General features: G+C 38.8%; 2 protein-coding genes and 3 pseudogenes across 4 annotated transcripts in view; 4 read left to right on the forward strand and 1 right to left on the reverse strand.

The window, feature by feature from the left end:
• LOC146455214 (uncharacterized) overlaps positions 1-13,754 on the forward strand; it is a 54,159-nt pseudogene extending 40,405 nt beyond the window's left edge.
• LOC146455218 (chitinase-3-like protein 1 pseudogene) lies at positions 2,391-3,907 on the forward strand (annotated as a pseudogene).
• On the forward strand, positions 9,984-11,934 carry LOC146455219 (chitinase-3-like protein 1 pseudogene; annotated as a pseudogene).
• A 634-nt stretch (positions 13,755-14,388) lies between the features above and the next one.
• LOC146455220 (carbonic anhydrase 2-like) lies at positions 14,389-19,822 on the forward strand. The gene is made up of 8 exons (XM_085094504.1): positions 14,389-14,560; positions 14,662-14,703; positions 15,413-15,747; positions 16,273-16,365; positions 16,528-16,594; positions 17,873-18,051; positions 18,619-18,725; positions 19,210-19,822. Exons 1-7 carry the CDS (start codon positions 14,503-14,505, stop codon positions 18,718-18,720), a joined length of 876 nt encoding a protein of 291 aa, XP_084950630.1. The 5' UTR covers positions 14,389-14,502; the 3' UTR covers positions 18,721-18,725; positions 19,210-19,822.
• The window catches only part of LOC146455221 (uncharacterized), a 40,180-nt gene continuing 35,280 nt past the window's right edge, over positions 19,384-24,283 (reverse strand). For all 3 annotated transcript variants that reach the window (XM_085094488.1, XM_085094490.1, XM_085094487.1), the window contains 5 exons: positions 23,507-23,734; positions 22,221-22,435; positions 21,784-21,824; positions 21,446-21,542; positions 19,384-20,835 (listed from right to left, as the gene is read on the reverse strand). In XM_085094488.1, the coding sequence (XP_084950614.1) occupies positions 20,349-20,835; positions 21,446-21,542; positions 21,784-21,824; positions 22,221-22,435; positions 23,507-23,734 (1,068 nt within the window). In that variant the 3' untranslated portion in view covers positions 19,384-20,348. The remainder of the gene's footprint in view (positions 20,836-21,445; positions 21,543-21,783; positions 21,825-22,220; positions 22,436-23,506; positions 23,735-24,283) is intronic.

Here is a 24,283-nt window from a genome sequence, read left to right on the forward strand (position 1 = left end):
TACAGGTCTCGTAGATTTTGTGTTTGGTTTGACATTTGCAAGTGTGATTTTCCCAGCATGATCAAGCACAATGTTCGGTGGCACAAGTTCAAAAATGGTCTCGTTAAGGTTTTTTTCTATTGTAGATGCGATTAGCAGGAATAGAAACCCAGTGATGCAAATTTCTACCATAACTGCTTTAATTTGATAAAATACCGGTGAGAAAAAAAGTGGTTCGTGCTTAGGAGTTTTAGAAAGGAAGGAAGGAAGGTAATTCGCGTGGTGATGAAAACTAAAAGAGAATAAAGTACACCAATGATGCGTGTAAAATATCTTAAGTCCGAATAACAAAATTATTTCAAGCTCAAATTGTGAAAGATTTCATGTCTAAAAGCACCTGCTAAATTTTGTTCTTTTCCCTCGATGACAGTGCAAAAAATACAGTCAAATCCTGATAACTCGAACCGTCAACAGAAATTGAAAAAGGTTCGAGTTATCGGGAGTTGAGGACAAATTACCGGAAAATAGGGATAAAAACGGTGTTTACTGCGTATTTCCATACAGTGTACATTTCAATCAAATTTAATTATAGAGAAGTCGAGTAAATCAGAGCGTAACGTAACGTAAAACCGAAAACAAAGCAAAGCAGTGTGATTTACTACCAACTTTGCATGTTTTAAAGAGAACAACATCGGGATATATATCGAGAAATAGTCAGTTAATACGCCCTGGCGTTCTGAACTAATATATTACTGTCGATTGTCCTTGAAAGTTTCCTGAGGAGAAGGAAGCAAAGCTTGATGAAGATACAAGTTAAATGTACCCTAAACCATCGAGGCCTTAACTGGACTGACTGGCTAAAATTATATAGAAAATTACCTAAGGGAAACAGTAAATGTATGACACAAATCCAGGGGAAATCGATTTCAATTTCGATTTCGATCTCTCTCTCTCTCTCTCTCTCTCTCTCTCTCTCTCTCTCTCTCTCTCTCTCTCTCTCTCTCTCTCTCTCTCTCTCTCTCTCTCTCTCTCTCTCTCTCTCTCTCTCTCTCTCTCTCTCTCTCTAAAAGAATTGTAGTTTTTTTTATGAAACTTCTTTTAGCTTCTTAACCTTTTATCTGATATTCAATGTTATTTCTTAAAAAGAAATACGACCACATTCTGAAGGCTGAACAAGAGACCGAATTGTTTAGAATCTAAAACGAACTGTAACACATAATGCAGTGCTAAATTAACTGGCTTGAACTGAAACAGTATCTTCAAAGAAAAGGTGGGGGAAAGTGCGAAGCTACTTAAGAAGAACTGCCACGTCGTTGAAGAACTGAACGAAGGAGGCGGTCATAATTCTAAGAATCGAGACGGAATGGTATAAAAAAATTCACAGGTGAACAGAGCTCTTGCTCAATGTCAACAAGAATTGACAGACTGTCGAGTAGTAGCGAGACGTTTACTTCCACTACACACATGCACACCTGTAGTGTGGAACTGACTTGTTGAGTCAGCTCAATACACACCATTGGTAGACAAAGAGGACCTCTGTTGACCATAAGGGAGGCAGCCACTTGCAGTTCAACACAAACAAGAGAATCCGAACACTCGTAACACAACACAAACGGTAAACATCATGTGATTGGCACCAATGGACGGCGCAAGATTTCCAATCGATTTACCCTTCCAAAAACCGGCCAAAATTTGCCGTGTTTCTTCAGGTTTACAAACATTTGTTGTCTTCAACTCTAAAAGACATATGCACACCTCTCCCATGACAAATAGGCATGCTTAAGATATTTTCCTTTGATCTTTTGCAAAACGTTTGCAAAAACATTAAAAGTGCGAAAAAAGGTTAAGCGAATCTCATCATCAAGAAGCAACTGGAAAAAAAAAAACCCTTATACCCCCGAAGCAGAGGAGGATATTTGCATTTTTGGTCGATGTTATTTGATGACATTTAAACGCAACCTATAGCGAATTTATAGTTTCCATTACAGAGCAAATAAAATAATGGAATTTTATATTTTTCAGTCGTTATTTTCTACAACAAATGAAAATGCAGTTAGGTAGGGGTGTACTTATTTTAAGTTATTGGCAGGTACATTTGAGTTTCAGTGCCAGCCATTTACCATGTGGTATTGTTGTGATCACTTGATTCAAGGATGTTCCAGTGACGGAGAACTTTTACACTTTCCTAAGCCGGCTGTTAGGCTAGTGAGGTTGCTTACTCGGTATTTGTGCAACTGGATTGAAGAGCTGACATATGAAAACAGCTAATATTTTCCTTTTTTGTCAGAAAGGTGAAAATCTTGGCGACACCTGCAAAAGGTGAAAATATGAAATGACAAGAAACAATATAGACATCGCTTGACTTATGATATAAATATTATAGCTTTAGTGAATTAGTACACTTGCCGAAGACAACGCGAAAACATGGACCTGAAGTTCACACTGCTTTTTTTGTTTCTCGGCTGCGTGCTGCCCTTCGCGCTGTCTGAGTACGTCCGTGGTTGCTACTACACCAACTGGTCCCAATACAGACCAAAAGGAGGTACGTTCTGGCCTGAGGATATCGATCCATTCCTTTGTACCCATATTCTCTTTTCCTTTGCAAAAGTTAGTCGCTCTACCCACAAAATGGAAATATACGAGGAAAATGACCACGACTTGTACGCCAGGATCAATGCACTCAAAAAAGCCAACCCTAAGCTGAAGACCCAAATCGCTGTCGGTGGATGGACCCATGAAGAGAAGGACAGCCCATTCTCCAAGATGGTAGCAACTAAGGAAAAACGAGCTATTTTCATCAACTCAGCGATTGACACGCTCAGAAAGTTTGGCTTCGATGGTCTGGATCTTGACTGGGAGTACCCAGGCATGCGTGGAGGCTCCCCTAAGAGTGACAAGGGACGCTTTACACTCCTCTGCCGAGAATTAAGAGCTGCATTCGAAGCGGAAGCCAAGGCAACTGGAAAGGAACGGCTACTTTTAACCGCAGCAGTAGCAGCCGGACTTTGGACCATAAAGGGCGCCTATGATATCGCTGCCATCGCCGAACCACTTGATTGGATCAATCTGATGACCTATGACCTCCATGGCACTTGGGAATACAAAACTGGACACCACACTGCTATGGGACCAGATGGTGACAAACTGACGCTTCCATTTGCTGTGTGGTACTGGATGAACAACCGTGACACCTGGGAGAAGCTGGGAATCAGGAAAGGTATGCCAGCCAACAAGATCGTTCTCGGTTTGGGAACGTACGGCCGTGCGTTTGGTCTATCGAGCCCGTCCGCTAACGGCCTTGGTGCCACACGTAATTACGGCTATACACCCAAAGGGGAATACACCCAAGCTGAAGGCTTCCTTGCATACTACGAGATATGTAAGATGGGTCTAAAGGTGGTGGAAGAAAACGTAGCCAAGGCGCCCTATGGTTATAAAGATAAGGACTGGGTGGGATTCGATAACCCTAAAAGCTTGATTTACAAGATCGATCACGTCGTAAAAAAGAACTCACTCCGTGGTGTCATGTTTTGGGCCATTGATCTCGACGATTTTTCCGGAGAGCACTGTGGTCAAGGAAAGTATCCTCTCATGAATGCCGTCAAAAAGTACCTGACATCTGGAATACAACCCCCTCCTGTGACCAACCTTCCACATCCTGTTACCACTCAACCACCGCCTCCAAGCGTCACTACCGAAGCACCAACGCCACAGGTGACCACAGCCCCAGGAGGAGGAGGAGGAGGAGGAGGAGCAGGAGGTAGCTGTGTCGCAACAGGCGCCTGGACAGGCAATGCTCATATGAATGCCTGGTGTAAATCAAATTGCGCTCGCGGTAACTGCCCGGCAAATATTTGCAAGTGTACCTAGATCGAGGTACCAACCAATGTGCTGTAATGAAATGATTAATAAACCTTATCATACTAAATTGTGATAGTTTGACATTCTTGAAGTTTCCTTCCCGTTTAGAGTGTTTAACGGCACTCAATAATTTTTACGCGTTCTTTTAATTTCATTTGAATTTAATACTTTGCTGACACGAAAGACGTTCAAAGCAGCTGCACGAATGTTCTAGCACTTTGCTTCAGCTGTTATTTATAAGAACGTATGATATTTATAACTATTTTACCCTGTGCACTGTGAGCATTTCATTTTGGTGTGAGAAAGTTCCCTTTTCTGATCTAGTTAAGAAAAAAAAACCAAATAAAGCTAACAAAACGGCGAGTTTTGTTATTATTATTATTATTATTATTATTATTATTATTATTATTATTATTATTATTATTATTATTATTCATACTTTTATTTTGCTTGATATGCCTATTGGAACTTTTTTGGTATGACAATGTAACATTTCATACGAATAACAGATCATTTCAAAATCCGCCCGAAGTAAAATTAGCAGAAAATGTCTTGGTCTCCAATTTAAGATGTAGCTAAAAACGTTGAGTGGCGGAACGGGAGTGGAATTTCGGGAGGGGGGGGGGGGGGTGGTTAGGGGAAATTAATGGAATGTGAAGGGGGAACTCAGTTTCCACAACATTTACAGAAACACGTTTCGAACATGGAAATAACTGAATAAAAAAAAGAGTAACATAAACAAACAGAAATTAAAGAATGCATTAGCAAACGGTAAACTAAAATTATACCAGTAAAGACTAAAAGACTTTCGATTTTCTCAAAAGCTGAATAATTTTAGGTGACCACTAATTCCTTTTTCAAGGGATAGAATTTTATGTCTCATTACAAAAAATTGTTTTTTTAATGAGAGAACTCTTTATAAACAAAGTTCCTCATCCATCAAAAGTAACCATAACGAAAGAAAACGATTTAATTCGTTAGAACATACGCCTCAATTTCAGTTCTTAAGAGCGGCTTTCCACAAATACCGAAATCAAAAAATTCAAAAATCAAAAAATCAAAAATCGATTTAGCTCATATTTTGCCCATAGGTAGGCCTTAGTAAGAAACAAAACGGGCTGTAGTTAGTTTTTCCAAATACAGCTTGGTAACGCGTAAACAACCGAAAAACGATTTTCAGTTCAGTTGAGTTCAAAATTCGCTTCCGGTCGAGCGGAATTTTCCTTAACTTTGGTCGGCCGCGTATCAATCCACTGCCAGTCACGGATCATGAAATAACATCTATTGCTTTTCTAGGTCTTCATCTTCTGTTCTACAGAAAAATATTCAAAACTTAGGTTACTTTTACGCTCGAAACAGATCTAGAACAACATGCTATAAACGCAAATTTTGAACAACCAAATTTTTGAACTGGAATACCGGCAATTTTACCCATGGGCGATAACTTAGATTATCATAAAATGACTTTTTATGGCTTCACTGTGTACTTATCAATCATAATATTAAAACAAAACTTTGGGTAAATTATTTTAAGTGACCCGCAGGGCCTCGAATTTATCACCTACCCTGTCGAAAATCTGGCATTCGCATTGTAAACAATGGCGTGACATAGCCGGTGACCGCGAACCACGAAAGCGAAAATAGAATAAAAAAACTTGCGTCAATTTGAGACACAAAGGTACGGAAACTAAGCTGATACCTTAATGAAAAATCAAACATAAGTTTTGGCCATCTTCTTCATCTATTCCCGCTCGATACAAGCATATTAGTGTGTCGACGACGAGGTTTTCAGTATTTCATGATCATTTCATGCACGTTTTAACAAGAATTTAGCGTTGAATTCTTCATTAACCCACACTGGGGTTATTTCTGTACTCTTACCTTCTGAGTAACAAAACAATCCAGTTTACGAATTAATAAACAATTCTTTTCTTTTTTTTTTTTTTTTTAATAAACAACTCGCAAGCTACACTGTTGCGTGACAATCATGAACCGGAAGTTTCACCATAAAGATTTATATGTTTCCGCAATGTCTCAATGTATGTTTCAATGGGGATACAGACGATTTTAAGGGACTTGTTTCCGTAACTAATGTCTGTTTGCCTCCATACTCTCACACGCAGAATAAATACTCAGAAACGGGCACATTATATTCGAAGACCAACAAAGTTAAATCATTCGTGACTTAATATTGTTGACACAATGTTCTGTTTTAGTTCTTTTTCGTTTCTCTCCAGAAAGAAGTCCTTTCCTCTTTATCAGGTGTGGGACTTAATTAACAAACGTACCGACCAAATTTGACGGCCGAAGTAGCAATAAGGACATGCTACGGCTCCTACATTTGGTATTTCTGTGTCTACCTTCACTACTATTTATCCGGGAATACCGTAAACTGCCGCGGCTTATAAGCCCTGGGGCCCGTTTCTCGAAAGTCCCGGTAACTTACCGGGCCCGATAAGTGTCTTTGGTGATAAATGTTTCTTAACAGCTAAGCCCAAATCGTCATTTCCTTGATGTTTTCTGGTGTTGAAAACATGGCCCTCGTTCCCTATATCTTGAAAGCCATTACATGACTTGTGCTGGTCAATATTCTTTGTACAGGACACACTCAGGACAGCAGAGGTGCTATCTCGCTGGACCTTGTTCTGTCTCTGCGAGTAAACGAACATGGCCCACCAACTATCGACTTAATAGAACAGCAAACTTCCATGCTCGCCGTTTTGTTTACAGTTCCTGACTGTTTCTCTTGTGTAATAACAATTCACTTTATTCATAGGTCCAAAACTGCGACGTTCAAAAATCTAATTAGTTAATTACGTTCATCTTCACACAAAGAATATATCAGGTTCAAAAAGCGCAGCAAAATAACATTATTAATAACACGAGTATTGACCACTATCTTGGTTTCATTAAATTTGTTATAGTTTTTATCTTTATTACTTTTTCCCTTAGAAACGTTCAGAATTCTCTCTTGTTTTGTTGTTGTTGTCGTTGCGTGTGCGTGTGCTTTCTCACGTATATTTCACGCAAACGATGCAGTTCAATATAACAGTCGAAACTTTTAATCAGATTAATGTAGTCCAAATCTGCTGCTTTTAACCTATTTCTAGTTTAATTTATCCATGGCAGTGATAAAGAAAGAGGAAAAGAAATTTTCCAATTATTTGTTTTAACACAATAATATTCAGCCACAATAACGAATTGGACTCCGCATCAGAGCAAACGGATACTCTGGAATTTCCATCTATAAAAAGCAGCCGCAATATATATTGGTCAGTAACGCTACCGAACTTTCGATTCAAAGATTTTTCTATTGGGAATGAAAAATGCTTCCTTTAAAAAATGTCGCGTCAATTTTTTTCTAATAAGAAAAACTATTTGTACCCGTGACAGTCTGTCACGCCATCTTTTTTGCGCTCCGATCGCCAGATCTCAAAAAAATGCTGATAAATCTAAAGCCTAGCGGGTCATTTATTTTCATTTACCCAGAACTTTGTTTTTATATTACGATAAATAGGTATACAGTGAAGCCATAGAAACTCATTATAGGGAAATCTAAGTTATCGCCCATGGGTAAAATTGGCAATGTTTTGCTGATAAAATGTGGTTGTTGAAAATTTGATTTATAGCATGTTCTTCTAAACCTATTTTGGACGTAAAAGTATCTTAGGTTTTAAATTTTTTCCCGTGAAACAGAAGAGGAAGACCTAATAAAGCAATAAATGTCATTTTCAGTAAGGTTAGTAACAGTCTGTGGATTGATACGCGAGCCGTCGAAAGCGGACTTTGAGCTCAACTAAGACAAAATCGTTTTTCGCATATTTACTCGAAGTGAAGTGGTATTTTGAAAAACTAACTACAGCTCAGTTTGTTTCTCACTAGGGACTACCTATGAGCAAAATATGAACGAAATCGATTTTTTGACTTGATTAAGATTAAGCTTCCGCGACAATATAAACCTCCGCTGTAGTTCTATTACTCAACTGGTTGTAAAGCTGTTTTCAGTAGCTTTGCTAGTGGGCCCTGACTGTAATTGGTGGAAAGAGTTGTGATTAAGCCTTGCAGATCCAGCCTTTACGTGATTCACTGCTATCCATCGGCGGTCCAGTGCGTAGCGTTTCCCAAAAGTACCAGAAATGATAACGAGATTTATGGGCGCGTTACTGCGCTAAGTCTCCCCAGCTAAGTGAGTTAGTTTCCCGCCGATGTACCGCACATTTTACAGTTTACCTCCCCGTTTCTTAAAGCAGAAAAACAATTGAGCCTATCGTCATACTAAATAATCAACTAACTTAGTTAAGTTTTTATAAACAAGCTTACTAGAATCCGACGGTCAATCTAGTAGTTTTAAAAGCGCATGTGGACGATAAAGAACTTTCCCTTTTATTAATGGGACTGAAGCAATAGATTTAAGTCAATGATTATTTTACATGCACCCCCGCTTATGCCATCTGTCGGTAACATGCACTTGAAGCAGAAAGAAAAATTTTGGCGAAACAGGGAGAAAACTTAAGGTGACCGTCTTCGCAAACACCAGCGACGCGAGATGCTGATATGGTGGACTAGGACAGTTCTCTACAAAAGAGGTAGGTAACACGACAAGCCGCAAAAATTTAAATCCCGCCTCCCTCCGCTTCCACGTGTAATCTTAACAATGAAATATAGGAGAGTTCTATCACCTGTGAGCCGGATAGAGCGAAAATCGTGCTATAGTCAATGAGATCACGTAAGCACCCAGAAGTTAGCTTCCTTACTTCCAAAACAATGCAATCGTTTCACTGGTATTTTTAATTAATTGATGTACTAAGCTTCTTACAGACGCAGATACTAAGTCATATGCGATCGCTTGCTGTTTTTAAACACATTTAAAAATATGGTGTCATTCCCGTAAGTTTTTATTTTCAAATATTCTGACGTTTACTTTCGACTGTAGTTTTGAACTGTATTATAAAAGAGATTATATTAAACAGGAAGAAGGTTTCAATTAACCCTCAGTGTATTTAACTTGTATACCGTACCATCAGTGATTTACAGGCAACAATTGGTCTAAGGTGCAATGTTTATTAGGCAAAGAATAGCGTCTGGCCACTAAGAATGATTGAAGCGACCATCAAAAGAACCTAAGTTTTAATAATGCTGGTGGATAACGAGGATTCGCAGATGATTATGAAAAAACAAAAAGTCAGTTTAGGAATTGATAGCACGCTTCTATCATTCGGAAATTGGCAGTTAAATGGGGGCTTAAAGGTTATAGAATTGAAAGTTAGCTGTTTTTACCTTGTGAATTGATAATAATTGATTTCTGTTCTCTTTTCCTCGGCAGTGTTATTTCTATCTCCGGGCCTACGCTCGTAACCCAAATTAGACTACTCGTGCAAAAGGACCCAGCATTTCATAGGGAAGCCAGTTTGATTCGATGTATGATAAGATAAACGAGAAATGATGGAATGAAAACGTTCTTCCTTATTTTGTTGTTACTTCGTATCTGGTCTATGATTTTGTAGAGCACATCCTGAACATTTAAAATATGATTATCTGCTTTCTATACAAATTCGATAAAGATTGACAGTTGATAAGACAACAATTTACTTTTACAGTAAAAGAAGGAAATCTAAATTCAGTGGCCCAAATTGCAAATTCTAAACCTCCCTGGAATCTATATTTTATTGAGAAGAGGAAGAGACGTGTCAATCGCTATCAACCTCTCCGAATGAACATGACTTTCTCTTTCCACATCTTTAATGCCTTACTTCTTTTTCCAAGGCAAAATAGCAACGGTATACGTTAAAGAGCCAGCAATTCTCCGAAAGAAATGACACTAATTTAACAGTATTGGACACGCCATTAACGGCCATGGATCGGATCAGTAACCGTGTGTTCCTTTTCAGTTCATACATTTTAAAATAGCATTTCTGAACCTTTCATTAAAAGAACCCCCTAATGTCCGCGTAAGAAACTGGTTGACTTTAGAGTTGAAATCCTGCCAATCTGTCGGTTTAAGAATGTCGTTTGCGATTGTGATGGGAGGCGTGGACATGTAAGTTAAGTAAAACATTGTCACTGGACAAATGCTTTCTGTTAAAACCATTTACTTAGTTGTTTTCACCTGCCCAACCAATCTACTTGTTGAAACAACTGATTCTATAAATCTGGCAAAAACGTGAAGCCTAGCATAAGACCTGAAGTAACATGTAAAAATCAAATATCCAGGCGTGACGTACAATGTATTATGACTTAGCTATTGTTAAACAATAAAAAATACGAACAATGTAAAAACTCACTCTTTTGCTATTTTATCATTGGTTTTCTTGGTTTATTTATCGTTCGGTGTTGAGAAGTGACACAATAAGTGCTTTATTTAATTTAATGGGAATATTCGAATCAAAGGGATAAAAATATTAAAAAGTTCAATGGTTTATCTTTCTATGTATGTTTGAGCGTAATGCTGATCTAGCTCTGATCAAAGGTAAATTTGGTAAATTTGTAAATTTGGTATAAGCAGGTGTTCTGTTTCGCAGGAAATTTATCTTTCCGTCAATATTGTTTGAAATAGCTTTTTCGTCAACAACAATACATTGTTTTCCACTCGTGACGTACAACGTATTGTGATTAAGCTATTAAAGTTCACGGTTTTAACGCCTCCTTCATTTGCAGTAGACAAAACCTTAAAATCAGCATGTTTTCGTTGCTGCTATTTTTGTTTCTTGTCTGTTTTCTGCCCCTTGCAGCTGCTGAGTACGTACGTGGATGTTACTACACTAACTGGTCTCAATACAGGCCAAAAGGAGGTACGTTCTGGTCTGAAGATATCGACCCGTTCCTTTGTACCCATGTGCTATTTTCCTTCGCACAAGTTAGTCGCACCACTCACACATTGGAAATCTATGAAGAAAACGACCACGACTTGTACGCAAGGATCAATGCTCTGAAGAAAATCAACCCCAAGCTTAAAACACAGATTGCTGTCGGTGGGTGGTCTCATGAAGAGAAGGACAGTCCATTTTCCAAAATGGTGGCTACAAAAGAGAAAAGAGCTATTTTCATTAAGTCATCGATCTCCACCTTGAGAAAGCTTGGCTTTGATGGTCTGGACTTGGACTGGGAGTACCCAGACATGCGTGGAGGCTCTCCTAAGAGTGACAAGGGACGCTTTACACTCCTCTGCCGAGAATTAAGAGCTGCATTCGAAGTGGAAGCCAAGGCATAAAGGGCGCCTATGATATCGCTGCCATCGCCGAACCACTTGATTGGATCAATCTGATGACCTATGACCTCCATGGCACTTGGGAATACAAAACTGGACACCACACTGCTATGGGACCAGATGGTGACAAGCTGACGCTTCCATTTGCTGTGTGGTACTGGATGAACAACCGAGACACCTGGGAGAAGCCGGGAATCAGGAAAGGTATGCCAGCCAACAAGATCGTTCTTGGTTTAGCGACATACGGACGTGCTTTTGGCCTTGCAAGTCCATCCAAAAACGGCCTTGACGCTGCCCGTGATTATCAGTACACTCCGAAAGGGAAATACACAGGCGCTGAAGGCTTTCTGGCGTATTACGAGATCTGCAAGAGAGGGCTAACAGTAGTTGAAAAAAATAAAGCTAATGCCCCGTACGGGTACAAGGACAAGGACTGGGTGGGATTCGATAACCCTAAAAGCTTGTTATACAAGATCGATCATGTAGTAAAAAAGAACTTCCTCCGAGGTGTCATGTTTTGGGCCATCGACCTCGACGACTTTTCTGGACAACACTGTGGCCAAGGCAAGTATCCTCTTATGAATGCTGTCAAGAAATACCTGACGTCTGGAGTACAACCCCCTCCTGTAACCAATCCTCCACCTCCTTTGACCACTCAAGCGACACCACCTCCACCAGCCACCACCCAAGCGCCACCAACTCCACCCGTTACATCCCAAGCCCTGCCATCACCAGCGACGACAACCCCAGGCGGAGGAGGCAGTTGTAAAGCTACTGGTCCTTGGACAAGGAATTCTGGTATGGACGCCTGGTGCAATTCAAATTGTGCCCTAGGCAACTGCCCTAGGCAACTGCCCAGCGTCACATTGCAAGTGTACCTAGTAAAGTAACATCTTGCTCGGAAATTGAAAAAGTTACAGAGATATGTAATCAAATGGTTAATAAATGTAATTGCATCTATGAAATAATTTGTCTTTCTTGAAATGAACTCTCTGTTTGGAGACAAAATTTAAAATCAATTTTATTGAAAACCAGAGTGCCATTTGCTGCAAATTTACTAGAGTGGTTGAAGAGAAGGTTGGAAAGGTTGAAATGGACTTTTACTTTAATCGATGCTTCCTTTGTTAATGAATATTAAGGCATTAAGAAGTAAAAAAAAAAGCAAAATTAACAATCTTCAGATTATCGTTTTGAAATGGTAGAACAACGAGATCTTGTTTTATACACTGTGCCCTTGCATAAATGACAGCTGGGGAATCGCACAACAATATATTTTTCTAGTACACGTCGTTTGTTGTGTGGCCTGATTTCGCTTGGCGAAATATCTTAATACCTTTTTCGGTAGCTTCAACCATTCATCTATTCATTTAACTGTACGTAACATGAAAACCTGTTTTGAGTACTTACTCTTTGTTTGGATCCTGGTTTTGTGACAGACCTGCCGATAAAGTGACTACTTCAAGCGGCTATAATGTTCAGTTCAATAGCTGTAAAAGCTGTTAGAGATCTCACCCTTCATTCGCTTAGTAGGTGAAATTCATTGCCTGCCACATGTGAGGATTTACTGCAATACTGGTATAACAATAGTATTTCATCTCTAATTATATCACTTTCCATAAAACTGTCTTGTTTTCATCGTTAATAGATACATGGGGACCCACGGTTAGACAAGTTACTGTTCCAACGAATGTATTTTTTCCGGTGAGTTTCTCAAGTATAGTTGACTAAATATTTCTTATTTCCATTTCAAAACCAATGAAAACACTGCCATGCTTACACAGAAATACGAAGACACAGCTTTAAACCAATTGTAACTAGCGCGAGTTAGCTAAAGTTTATTAAAATTGAGGTGGTATGTGGTGAGCGGGTTGTATATACCTAGTTGAAAAAGCATTGTCTGAACGATAAGAATTAACGGCTTTCCGCGCGCATTTGAATTTCGAACTTATTTGCATTAACTAACTCGCCGTGTTGCATAGCATCGTGTTAAACATGACTGTCGGGAAACAAATTAGGGTTTGACTGCTATAAAGAAAAAACAACAACAACAACAAAAACAAAAAGCAGGCCATAGCTTTTAATTTTAATCTGCAAAATAGTCCTACTGAATGACCAATCAAATCATCATGTAAATTTCTTACGCGTAATTTTACACAGCGCAAAATTTCAGCAGTTTGCACGCATTAAAAGTTCTGGGTACGGAATTCGATCGTCCCATAATTCTGCACGGCATGTACACATATCCTTTGTAGCTGTTCAGTTTGCTATTTCGTTGAATGAAGCATAAGGCCCTATTTTTCAAAAACAAAAGGACAGGACTTTCTTGCTTTTTGTTACAGGAATGTAGTCATAACGACTGCCGGCTCAAGTAAAAGTATTATTTTGAAAATCAAAAAAAAGGTCATATAGCTACAGGAACTTGATATGCCATCGGCAAAACCTTTAAATGTTCCAAAAAGTACTTAAAAATAAAAACCAGCGTGTTAGCTGTATTGTCGTGTTATGCAGGCAAGTAGCATAATAAAGGTACTTTTCTCGCCCCTCTTAATTGTTTTACAACACTCCAATACTTATATAACTCAAGACGCTAGAAACACTGTTTTTGTTTTCCTTAGTTTGTTTGTTTATTTAATTTGTCTGTTTTAAGTCTCCAGTTTGTGTTTCAAAAACGATGCCGCCAAATGACGGTTGTCATAATTAATAAAATAAGGATCAGTATTCCATGCTACAGACAGTTTGTAAAATTTTGATTGTCTGGTGGCACCTGATGCTCTTCCCGCTTCCCTCCCACGAAGTAAACAGTAAACACTATACAGGTTGTTATCAGGTTGTTATCGAATCTCTAATATTTCTAAAAGAGCTCGAAAATACCTGTTTTTTGTTTCGTTTTGATTTTTAATCGTGTGAGATTATGGTTTTAAGCAATCTCTTAATGCAAAAATCGTTTCAACAAACGCATTCTGATACTCTAACTTAATGATTATTTCCCACGTTTTTAAGGAAAATGCTGGTAATAATGAGTCAAAGAAGTGACTTGAGATCAAGAAGTGAGACTATTTGTTGCCCTCTGCTACTAATTCTTAATTCCATTTGAATGATATAACCTGAAACCATATCCGGATCCTTTCTGCCACCAGCATATTTCGTTATACACCACTAAAACGTGCAATGTAAAACTGGTAGGTTTACTTTGTTACTAATGTTCCATTATGTGTATGCAATGTCACACACAAGTGATTGTAGAAAATGAGAAAAAAGTCTACTGTGAAATTTTGTTAATTTCATTTCTATGAAAAACAAATATTTTTGTTATTGATTTGGTCACAAGAAACAGGTGGAAAAGTAGATTATTCCATCAGCGCGATAACCGGATTCGTGAGAGAGACTTCATTAATTTCTACCATCTGTTTAAATTCTGGTAATTTTTTTTTACTTCATATCCTCAAAAGTCTTTTAAAATGTTCGTTTTTGCCGAAACGGCATTGCTTCTCCTGATTAGCACCACAGCATTTGCAAGTAAGACTTTAAACAGTGCGACAGATTTTGTAGCGTATCACATTATTTGCGTTTAATAGGATGTCCTTATAGTAACATTACTAATGTTCTTCCAAGCACAGGGAGCACTTGGAAGTATGGAGACAGTGACCGGGATCAAGGAAGTAAGTTTGATTGCTCCGTCAGTTAAGTTGTTGCCTACCTCATCTAATTACACCTCACTCAATAACATCGTCGTATCATGGGAGCAAAATTGCGTAAAGGCCAATTCTTCACATTTATTCGAGACCTTATGACCGGTTATCGACAAGTGTGTTGTAAACAAAACCGGCTGAGGTACCGCTTTTACATTTGCAGCAACGAAGGCGTCAAATTATCATTCATTGATATATTTCTTTAATTATGCTGTGATTGGGGGCATTCTTGAGGTAAGAAATGTATTGAGTACTGTTTCTTAACAATATTAATAGGCTGTTGTTAGAAAAACAATAGGTAATTTTGTTAAGAAACTTTACTTTGGATAGGGCTTCGTGAATTTGGCCCCAGGCGTCTAGTGGGAAGCCGAGAGAAAAATCGCAAGGTAAAAACGGGTATGAGTGGTCGGTTAAGAGAAAGAGGCTAACGAGCCTGTGGATATTATACTGAGAGCGCCATACCCCTCCGTAAGTAATTAAACAGATGCCAGTGATCCTCTGCCACCTTTGCGTTTCACTCCCGATATAGCCAATTGTTATTATGCCCGTTCTTCACTGAGGAGCCAGTTGACAGGCCTTAAAGCATTACACATTGAACTCAATATATGTTTTAAACGAAATAAGAAAGCCAGAAAGGCAGGAACTCAAAGTTGACTTGTCACCTTTCTTTGACAAATAGTTTATGGTCCACGTGCGTGGGAAAATGTCGCCATTGCTTGCCGACAATCTGACCAATCGCCAATCGACATTACAACCAAGGACGTAGAGGCTGATTCATCACTCGGGGAACTAGACATATCTTGTGATAATGACAAAGGCCTGTTCAATGGAGTTCTGTTAAACAATGGGTTTGAACCAGTTCTGACTGCCGACAGTACACGGGGGACTTGCAATTTGACTGGTGCTCCACTGATCAGCAAGAATTTTGAACTCCACGATTTGAATATCCACTTCGGATGCGATACCGATAGGGGCTCAGAACATAGAGTAGATGGAAAACCTTTTCCAGCCGAGGTAAGACACGTTGCCAATAACTTCGCCCATATACGAATAAATGCCACCTTAGACGATAAGCAAAACATACGCTGACGATATAATATAAGTGAAGTTAATAAAACGATCGATCTTTAGTAGGATCTGTTCACCACGGAACCCAGGACCAATGCGAAATCTTATCGCTAAGACGTCGTGCCAAAAAATGAGGAGGCAGACCGCCAAAGGCACGGATTGTCTTTGAATGTGCGTTACCTGAAAAAGTACTCACTGGATCTAAGACATTATTTCCCTACAGTCTTTTGTTCACCTTCACGTTGACCTTTGGTGGTTAGAGTGTTGGCATATGATAGATAACATGTTACGTCCAGTTAAAGCAAAAAAATCCCACTTCCTAACTCTTTGTAAACTTTTCTCAAGTGTTACTATTCTCTACACGATCATACGTGCTATATTTTAAATTGGCGAAGTAGAAACAAGCTATTTAAAATTGACATTTAGCTAGGCTTGTGTTTTATCGATGATGATTTGTTTATTTTCTCACAGTTGCAGCTGATGTTTTACAACACAGACTATGGAAGTTATGAAAATGCGGCCCCATTGCAAGACGGCCTAGCGGCCATCTCAGTTCTTCTAAAGGTGGGAATTTCTCCATTACATTTTTTGCCCATCTTCATTCTTCAAAACGCTTGGCCCGCGCGCAATCGTCTTCTATTTCCTCCCAAAGGAAACACGAGACACCTGCGCGCAGGCTACAAAGTGCTAAAACCATATGCGGATTTTTTTTTTTTCCTTTTGCAGATTGGAGAATCTAAGAACGAAGCTTTGGATAGCATTGTTGATCAAGTTGACGATGTTGCGGTTGAAGGTTTGTTTCATTGACATGCTTGCAGGCAGTTTCTAGGAGAATAACTAATTCAGAGCTGGAAATCACAAACAAACAAAATAGTCCTCTGCTCATCGATAAAAAATGTAGAGAGTAATACAGGCAGTGCTTCGTACAACAGAAGCAGTGCCATCGCCCAGAATGGCCTTTATTCTCACGACATTTACCTACATGTGTAAGAAATGCCATAGGTCAATACTAATGCTCGTTAAGCTTCGTGAGAGCGGATTTAATTGGTCAAAGATTAAAAAGGTTCACAGGAATCATCACCTGGAAAAAATGATGTTACCTTATTAGCCGAGTCTGTCAGGTGCATTCTTGTTTTGTGTCACTTATATAGAATACTCAGTTCGTCAGTGTTCTATTGGGAGCAACCGTTTCAGCCAAAACTGGTTTTGGTCGATTTGTTTGAGGGCCTCAATGGGGCACTTTTCCAATCATTTTTGGCTGAAACTCGGTTGAGCCTGAGGATAGACATCAGCAGTCTCTATCCACATCATGCGGGAGAGAAAGATGGCTAACATTAACAAGATCAGTTTTCTACATATTAGTGTAGTATCCTTCCTTTAAAAAGAGGGGAACTGTAGCTCCTCGTATAACCGGGTATATCAATAAACTTGTTAGAAGCCATGTACGACTACACTTGAAGATATTAAGGAACATTTTTCGCATGATCCTGAAAAGCACCTTCCATTCAGTGTAGTGATTCCGAAACAGTATTACCAAACATCAGATATAGGGGAGGAAGGTAAGCTTCACTTACAGGGCGTAACGACATGTTGGTCAGTATATGTAACGTTATACCTTCGCGAAACGCGGCATCTCGGTAAAAAACATGTAAAGTGCGTCCCATTTCTTTGGAGTAACAACATTGGGACCCCGGAGGAAAAAAAACATCTCCTTCGTGACCAGTTTTCTTGAAATTCTAGATGAAATTCGTTGTACAGAAAATACTACATGATTACAAATTTACACTTCTTTAGAATAAAGTACTCAGTGCAAAATAAAATATGGGCTGTCAAGCGAACCAAAGACTTGCCATATCTCTTCTTTAAACAAAAACAAAAAAAAAACATAAAAACTGTGAAACTGTCATATACTTCGACGTAACGCAGCATTGTGTGAACGGCGAAAACGGTTTTAGCGCGAAGCCACAACTTGTTTAAAAACGTTGGATATTGCCGCTAGCGATTCACCTGGATAGTTTCACACTTTTCAGAAACGAAATAAAAATAGGAATGTCATTTAATCCAATTCCAGGATCAAGCATCCCCATCTATACTCCAGCTGACAATTTGACCCTTGCCGACCTTGTTCCAGACCTTGCCAAAGAGCATGCGCCATTTTATACTTATAGAGGATCCCTAACCACCCCTCCCTGTTATCAATCGGTGCGATGGATTGTAATGAAAAATCCAGTTACAGTTACCGAGAAGCAGGTAATTTAGCTGATAACCTTAAAAGGATACGCCGCCCCTAAAAAGAAGGGTTTAACAACTTTTGATTGACTAAAACTTACTCAAAAGTTGCAGCACTACGTCTTGTATAATTCCTATGATTATACTAAAGGATTTTTTCACTTTGTAGCATATGTGTCCGGTAGCACTTGAGCAAAATGCTATTTGAATGGCTTTCATAACACGTTTTATCAACAAGTAAAACAGCTGAATTCCGATAAACTAGGTACTTGTTGTAAAATACGTCTGAAAATGTTTTACTTAAACTTTTCGCTCAAACGACTCGATGTTAGAACCATATAACATGATTTTCATCATTTGTCTCCTCGAACAAAAATCCTTAAAGCTTATTTAAGAATTCGTATACTAGACTTTTCAATAACAATCTGAAGCTTCCCGAATTTCAGAAAAATGATTACTTGTTGATTGATTGCTTCACTGATGGCTTGTATGATTGATTGATCGATTGATCAACTTATTTATCTACCTATTTATTTATTTATCTATTTATTTATTCATTTATTTATTTATTTATTTATTTGGCGACAGCTTTTGGCTTTCCAGAAACTGACGTCTAAAGAAGGGTCAGAGTGTGACAACTTTCGGCCAACCACCCCTTTAAATGGCAGAAAGGTGGAAGCAAACTTCTAAAACAGGTACCAGTACTTGCTTTTAGTGATCCTACTGCTTTGTTTAAGACCGAATTCTAAAGCGGGCTGGGCGGGGAACACAGAAGGCAACTAACACACCCTCCCCAACCCCACCACATTCCAATGGTTTACAACTCTTTCGCAGGCAAATTACCTGTAATTCCCATAACTTTTTAAAGTACCCATAAACCCTTGAGGGCAGCCTGTTCACAGCAGGTTTAACACCAATAAGATCAGATTTGTTCATTGGTTGTTTGAAATTGTTCCTTGCCACCAAGGTTAGCTTAAGTTAATTTCGTTCTTAGCAACCTCGTTAGTCCCAAAACCAAGTCTCTCCTACCTAACTGAAACTACCCGTCGGTGGTCATATTAAAGGAATTTCACTGGCACACACTTAATTAAAGGTCATACAGCTTACAATGGGTGAATTGGTTGAAAAGCTAATAAATGACTAAAGCTGCCTAAGTTTCGCCTTATAATTACGTTTCAGGTGCCAGAGACAAATGGCGGCGTTTAGTGAGTGGAGATGTTTTTGCAGCCCTCTGCTTAGTGAATACGGAGCCGTATACTTGCAATCTTTGGACACTTTAGATAGGGAAAAGGAGCATCTTTGCATTTCACGCCAGTTATATCTCATCAGCGTAGAGAAGAAGAGACGATTACATTGTGGTTCCAGCGACAGTTTAAGTTTATTTCTTTACTTCGTATTGACAAAGTTTCCAACTTAAGACTTCCTCAAATGGAAAGTGCTCTGTTATTTTATTTTCTTCCCACCCGATGTCTAAACCGAATTGGCTTGGAATATTTTCTTCAGGAATAGTTTATTGTAACAATATTATGAAACAGTTATTTAACGCATGGCAACTTGGTTGAATAATCGTTATCACTGACACCTTATATTATGTAACGGGTAAAGGTAACGACAAAGACAAAAAAAAAAACCCCTGAAATGGCAGAGTAGAGAGTGAAATTAATTGACTGAACTCATAAAATATTTTCTGACAGCTATGAAACATGCACAGTGCATTTCGTGTTGTCATACGGTTATATTGTATCTTTTAACTGTAAAATTATCTTTGTACTATAACTAAATAAAGTCATAACGTAACATAACGTATGAACGGATACCTCTCTTAGGAACATTTTACAAATCTATAAACAGCTCAAAATCAGATATTCCATTGACAGTACACGTAAAATGAATTAGTATCGTGTTAAATTTTTGAAAACAGCGGTCTGGAAAGCATTTTATTATAAGCATCTGCCTAGTAATGAATTTTCCAGAGCTGATTTTCTTAACTAGCATAACAATAAACATGCTCTTTGGTTTCTTGAGAGCCATGTTCCTATGGATACACGAATACACAATGCTTTTTCAGGTTTATTTCATACCGGAGTTAGAACGATTTTTTTCCCGTGCTTCTATTTATACAATGAATTGTTTCTGCTGGGGGACTATCGAACGATAAAAGCCCTGTGGAAAGTTCATGTTTATAAAAATAGCCAGAAAAAGGAAGCCCCAAGGGCTCGTATGTTAATTTTAAGAAGACCAAGATATATTCAGTGGACATTTTTTGCTTGCACGGGTTTCACATAATTTTAAAGGAAACGAAAATCGTTTACAGCTTACTACAGGACAATCACTCTATTACCCGGGCGATACAAAGACAACTCAATGGCCTCGAGGTCCACCTTAACGTCCTTCAGATCCCGAAAATTTTTACCCCCGAGATTATTGTTGTCAAATGCAAAACCAGTAACACTTGTAGGATCGTATTTATCGCCCTCCTTATCAAGCCTCTTAAATGCTTCTTCCATTGTGGTTAGTTCGTTCCTGTTGGAGTCCTCTAAAGACTTGTTTTCATCCTCTTTATCTCCAATAAGTTTTTCTTGTGAGGTGTCGTCTTCGTCTTTGTCCAGCTTTTCATCATCGGAGGTTTCTTCCTCAAGACTGTTAAAGGAAGGCACATTGTAATACTCCCTCGATTCATCCAAGACACTGAAGTCCAGGTACGGATTATCCTTTTGCATCATGGCCTCCAGTCTCTCACGTATCTGAGTAAAATTTGGCCTTTCGTCTGGAGATTCCATCCAGCATTTTGTCATCATATCATAGCTAAAAGGAAGTATCGAATTGATTTAATTAGTTCGGAAAGACAGTATTATGTAAAGAAATAATTATCATTTGCTTAAATGAACCTAAAATTTAACTTTTTGTTTTAACTTTAACTTTTGTACACGTATTTTCTCTCCAATGTGCGCATATTTCCATAACTACAATCATCGCTAATTTCTGTTGGGAAGGTTAGAAAACAAGCCTTGTATAGCAATTTTTATTACTTATGTTTGTTTACGCCTTTGTTTGTCGGTTCATCCACCCCATCCCACCCCTCTCCTGTTCAATGTTGAATTCCCCACGAAGAATAATGCGTAAAGATTTACAGTTGAAACTCAATATTGATACAGGAGGAGGGAAGGAACTTGAAGGCAAGGCTAAACTTAGCAATCTTCCCAAGAGTTTTGGCGATCATTGTAGTCTTCTTTTGTGGTCTCCTTGCGTGGTAAACTTGCCTACGTAATGGTTGCAACTGGCACAAACGTTTACGATTTCCGATGATAACGCAGGCGACCTTTGTGCTTGGTGTTAACCAAGTTAATTGATCGACCATGGCGTAATTTGCCCAATAACACATTGGATGCCTAAATTTGGACACGATAAAGCTTACATTTCCTCATTGCAGATGTCTGGTTTCTCCATCCGATAGCCTCCCTTTAAGAGACGAAGTAACTCTCTGTTGTTTATTGTTGGGTATGGGGTTCCACCTAAATAGAAGTGCAATCAAATAGCAAAATTGGAATTAATGATAAATAAGTTAAAAAAGGAAAGCCAGACTAAATTACAACACCAGAAACAAGAACAAGTTTTTGGCATTTCACTTTTTTTTTCCTTTTTTAGCATTTATCACCATTAACGTGTTTTAGGTTACGTGTAATGCCTCGGCATCTTTTACAACTTTTACCAGTGGTATAGCAATAAAGATAACTTTCAACTGTTGGAACTTACCCAGCGTGACCAACTCCCACAGAACGACTCCAAAAGCCCACCTGTCAAAAAAAAAAAAAAAAAAAAAAAACGCGTGACTGATTACGAACGTTGTTATGCTTTTCCAAGTCTAGTAAGTTTGAATTTGGCCATAACTTTCAACGTTTTTGAATATGGCCAGCTATTTGTATTTTCTGTTGTAGCGGATTCCTCATCTTTTCTACAAAGATGAAGAAACCTCTGGCCCAGGAAGAACATCCGTTTTGCGATTTGCTAACCTTGCCAATCTGGTTTGCTTTTTGCTAACCTTGACACGAATGCTGAAAATCGTGTGAAGTGCATGACCTCACCTAGTAAATTGAAATTTTAAGAACACTTTTTGGCGACTAAATACTCTTTTCATTTTCTTTACATAAATGTTACACAGTTTTGAAATAAAAACATCAGTTTTTACTTACACATCGCTCTGAGCCGTGAATGTCTGATCAAAGATGGCTTCAATTGACATCCACTTCAGGGGAAGTTTCCTGTTTCTTTTAGCATGATAGACTTTTTCTTCGTAGACGTGACGAGTCAGGCCAAAGTCTGCAACTTTTGCAACCTTATGCTCACCGACAAGAATGTTGCGCGCTGCTAAATCCCGATGCACAAAACCCTTCTTTGCAAGATATTCCTGTCAAGAAAAATGATTATATTTAAAGTAGTTACCTAATATGTATTCGCTTTTGCTTGAGAATGCTAAGGTATCGGTGATTATTTGTAGCCTAGGGGAGGGAAGGGGGGTTCGGGGGTCGGAGGAGTTTGGTTACCCTTTCATCCGTATTTTCATGTGCTCTCAGCCAAAGCGAACAATTCCTTTTACACTTCCCTTCACGTGCTTGTCGTTGATATTTCTTAGTTCAATGAATTATTTCGTGGAATCTCAAATTTTTAACTCACAAGTGTTGCACAATTTTACTTGACAGAAATTTTTGACAATGGAATCAAAAACACTGTTTTTTCACATTCGTACCATCATTCTATCTAATTTATCGTGTTTAAATGAAGTCTATTCTTGTGTCTATGAAAAGTGCTGTTAACACTTGCTGGAGCGAGCCTTTGCAAGTTAGAGTGTACAGAAAGTGAAATGACAAGTACATGATCTACAAGAGGAAGAGGAAGAGTGGAAGAAGGACGTGCTCCCTGAGAAAATGTTTACCTTTTTTTAATACCTGGAGGTGCTAAGACTGCCACGAGCTATGGATTTTATAAATCTAATACAAATGCCTAAATTTAGAGTATCGAAGCTATTGTGACATAACAATCCGGAATAAAACTGGAAATACAAATGATCGACCTCAAATATTTGACAGACAGGTAAACTGAGTGATTCTATACGACTTTGTTCTTCTCATAATCGCATGACTCACAAATTTCCCGCGGCCCGCCCCAGGCAATAGATAATAACTCGTCACTAAAATTTATTAAGCAACCAAAATAAATTTATAAATATATAAAACAGAAGCAACAACAACGAGATCTAATGGCTCAATTTTGTTAAAGCTAACACTAGTCTAAGTAAACTATAAATAAGTTCTTCTTGGCTATTGGCTACTGACTTTAGTAAGTTAAAAATATAGATTAAAGCTGGCCAAAAAAAAAGTTAAATTAAATATCATATATGTGAATTGCGAATGAAAGGCTTAACAGGTGAAAAAACGCGGCAGTGAGGCAGGGAAAACCACAAAGACCGAAGTGTTCTCACCATTCCCTGACTGATTTGCCAAGCAAACGCCAACAGGTCACCAGGGGTAAGACTATCTCCTGCTTCCTCATTCTCGTCATTGCCCTCATCATTGCTTATTCCTTTGTTTTCCATTCCAATTTCCTCCTCCATGTTTGTCTTCTGGGTGAACGACAGAATCTGAACATCTCTACTATCATCTTTTTGAGCATCAGGGGTGTTTACATAAATTCGATCACTTTTTGTGGCCTGTAGAGAGTAAAAAGTTCACATGATCGTCAGCCTTTTCAATCCCATGTGTGCACGAATACTATATTATCACTCCCACCGAAGATGGCCAAGCATGAAATCGGAAAAAAACTTGGTTGAAGAATGCTTTAAGAAAAACATAAAACGCGAAGAACTCGAAACAACAACTAAGGAGATTTTAAGTGACTGGACTGCATTCTACAAGATGGCCTTCAGACCCCTTTGGCTCCCAATGGAGTTCGACCATTTAGTGCCCACTATTTTGTTTACTGTAGCGCTGGGAGGCACGGGGAAAAAACGCGGGAACTGACAAAATCCTGTTCAGACCAGTGCCCGAGTGAAAAAGAATCCATGTTCAAGCTAGTGCCTGCGCCCAAGAACCGTTTCAAAAACCAATACTCTGAATTATATTATTAATTATATGCGGCACTTCAAAGAGTTTGATACGCTAGTAGGTTCAACCCGTTATCCATTTGGATACAAATAATTAGTCTTGCACACAGAAACCTGCGAGGAATTCATTGGATGTAAGCACCACTTTTTTTCGTT

The sequence above is a fragment of the Pavona decussata genome, unplaced genomic scaffold (assembly GCF_977016875.1).
Source record: "Pavona decussata unplaced genomic scaffold, jaPavDecu1.1 SCAFFOLD_281, whole genome shotgun sequence".
NCBI lineage: Eukaryota > Metazoa > Cnidaria > Anthozoa > Scleractinia > Agariciidae > Pavona > Pavona decussata.

Coding starts and splice junctions, on each gene's coding strand:
- LOC146455220 (XM_085094504.1), top strand. CDS start 14,503: ATGTTCGTTTTTGCCGAAACGGCATTGCTTCTCCTGATTAGCACCACA. Junction 14,561..14,661: donor TAGCACCACAGCATTTGCAA/GTAAGACTTTAA, acceptor TTCCAAGCACAG/GGAGCACTTGGAAGTATGGA. Junction 14,704..15,412: donor CAGTGACCGGGATCAAGGAA/GTAAGTTTGATT, acceptor TTTGACAAATAG/TTTATGGTCCACGTGCGTGG.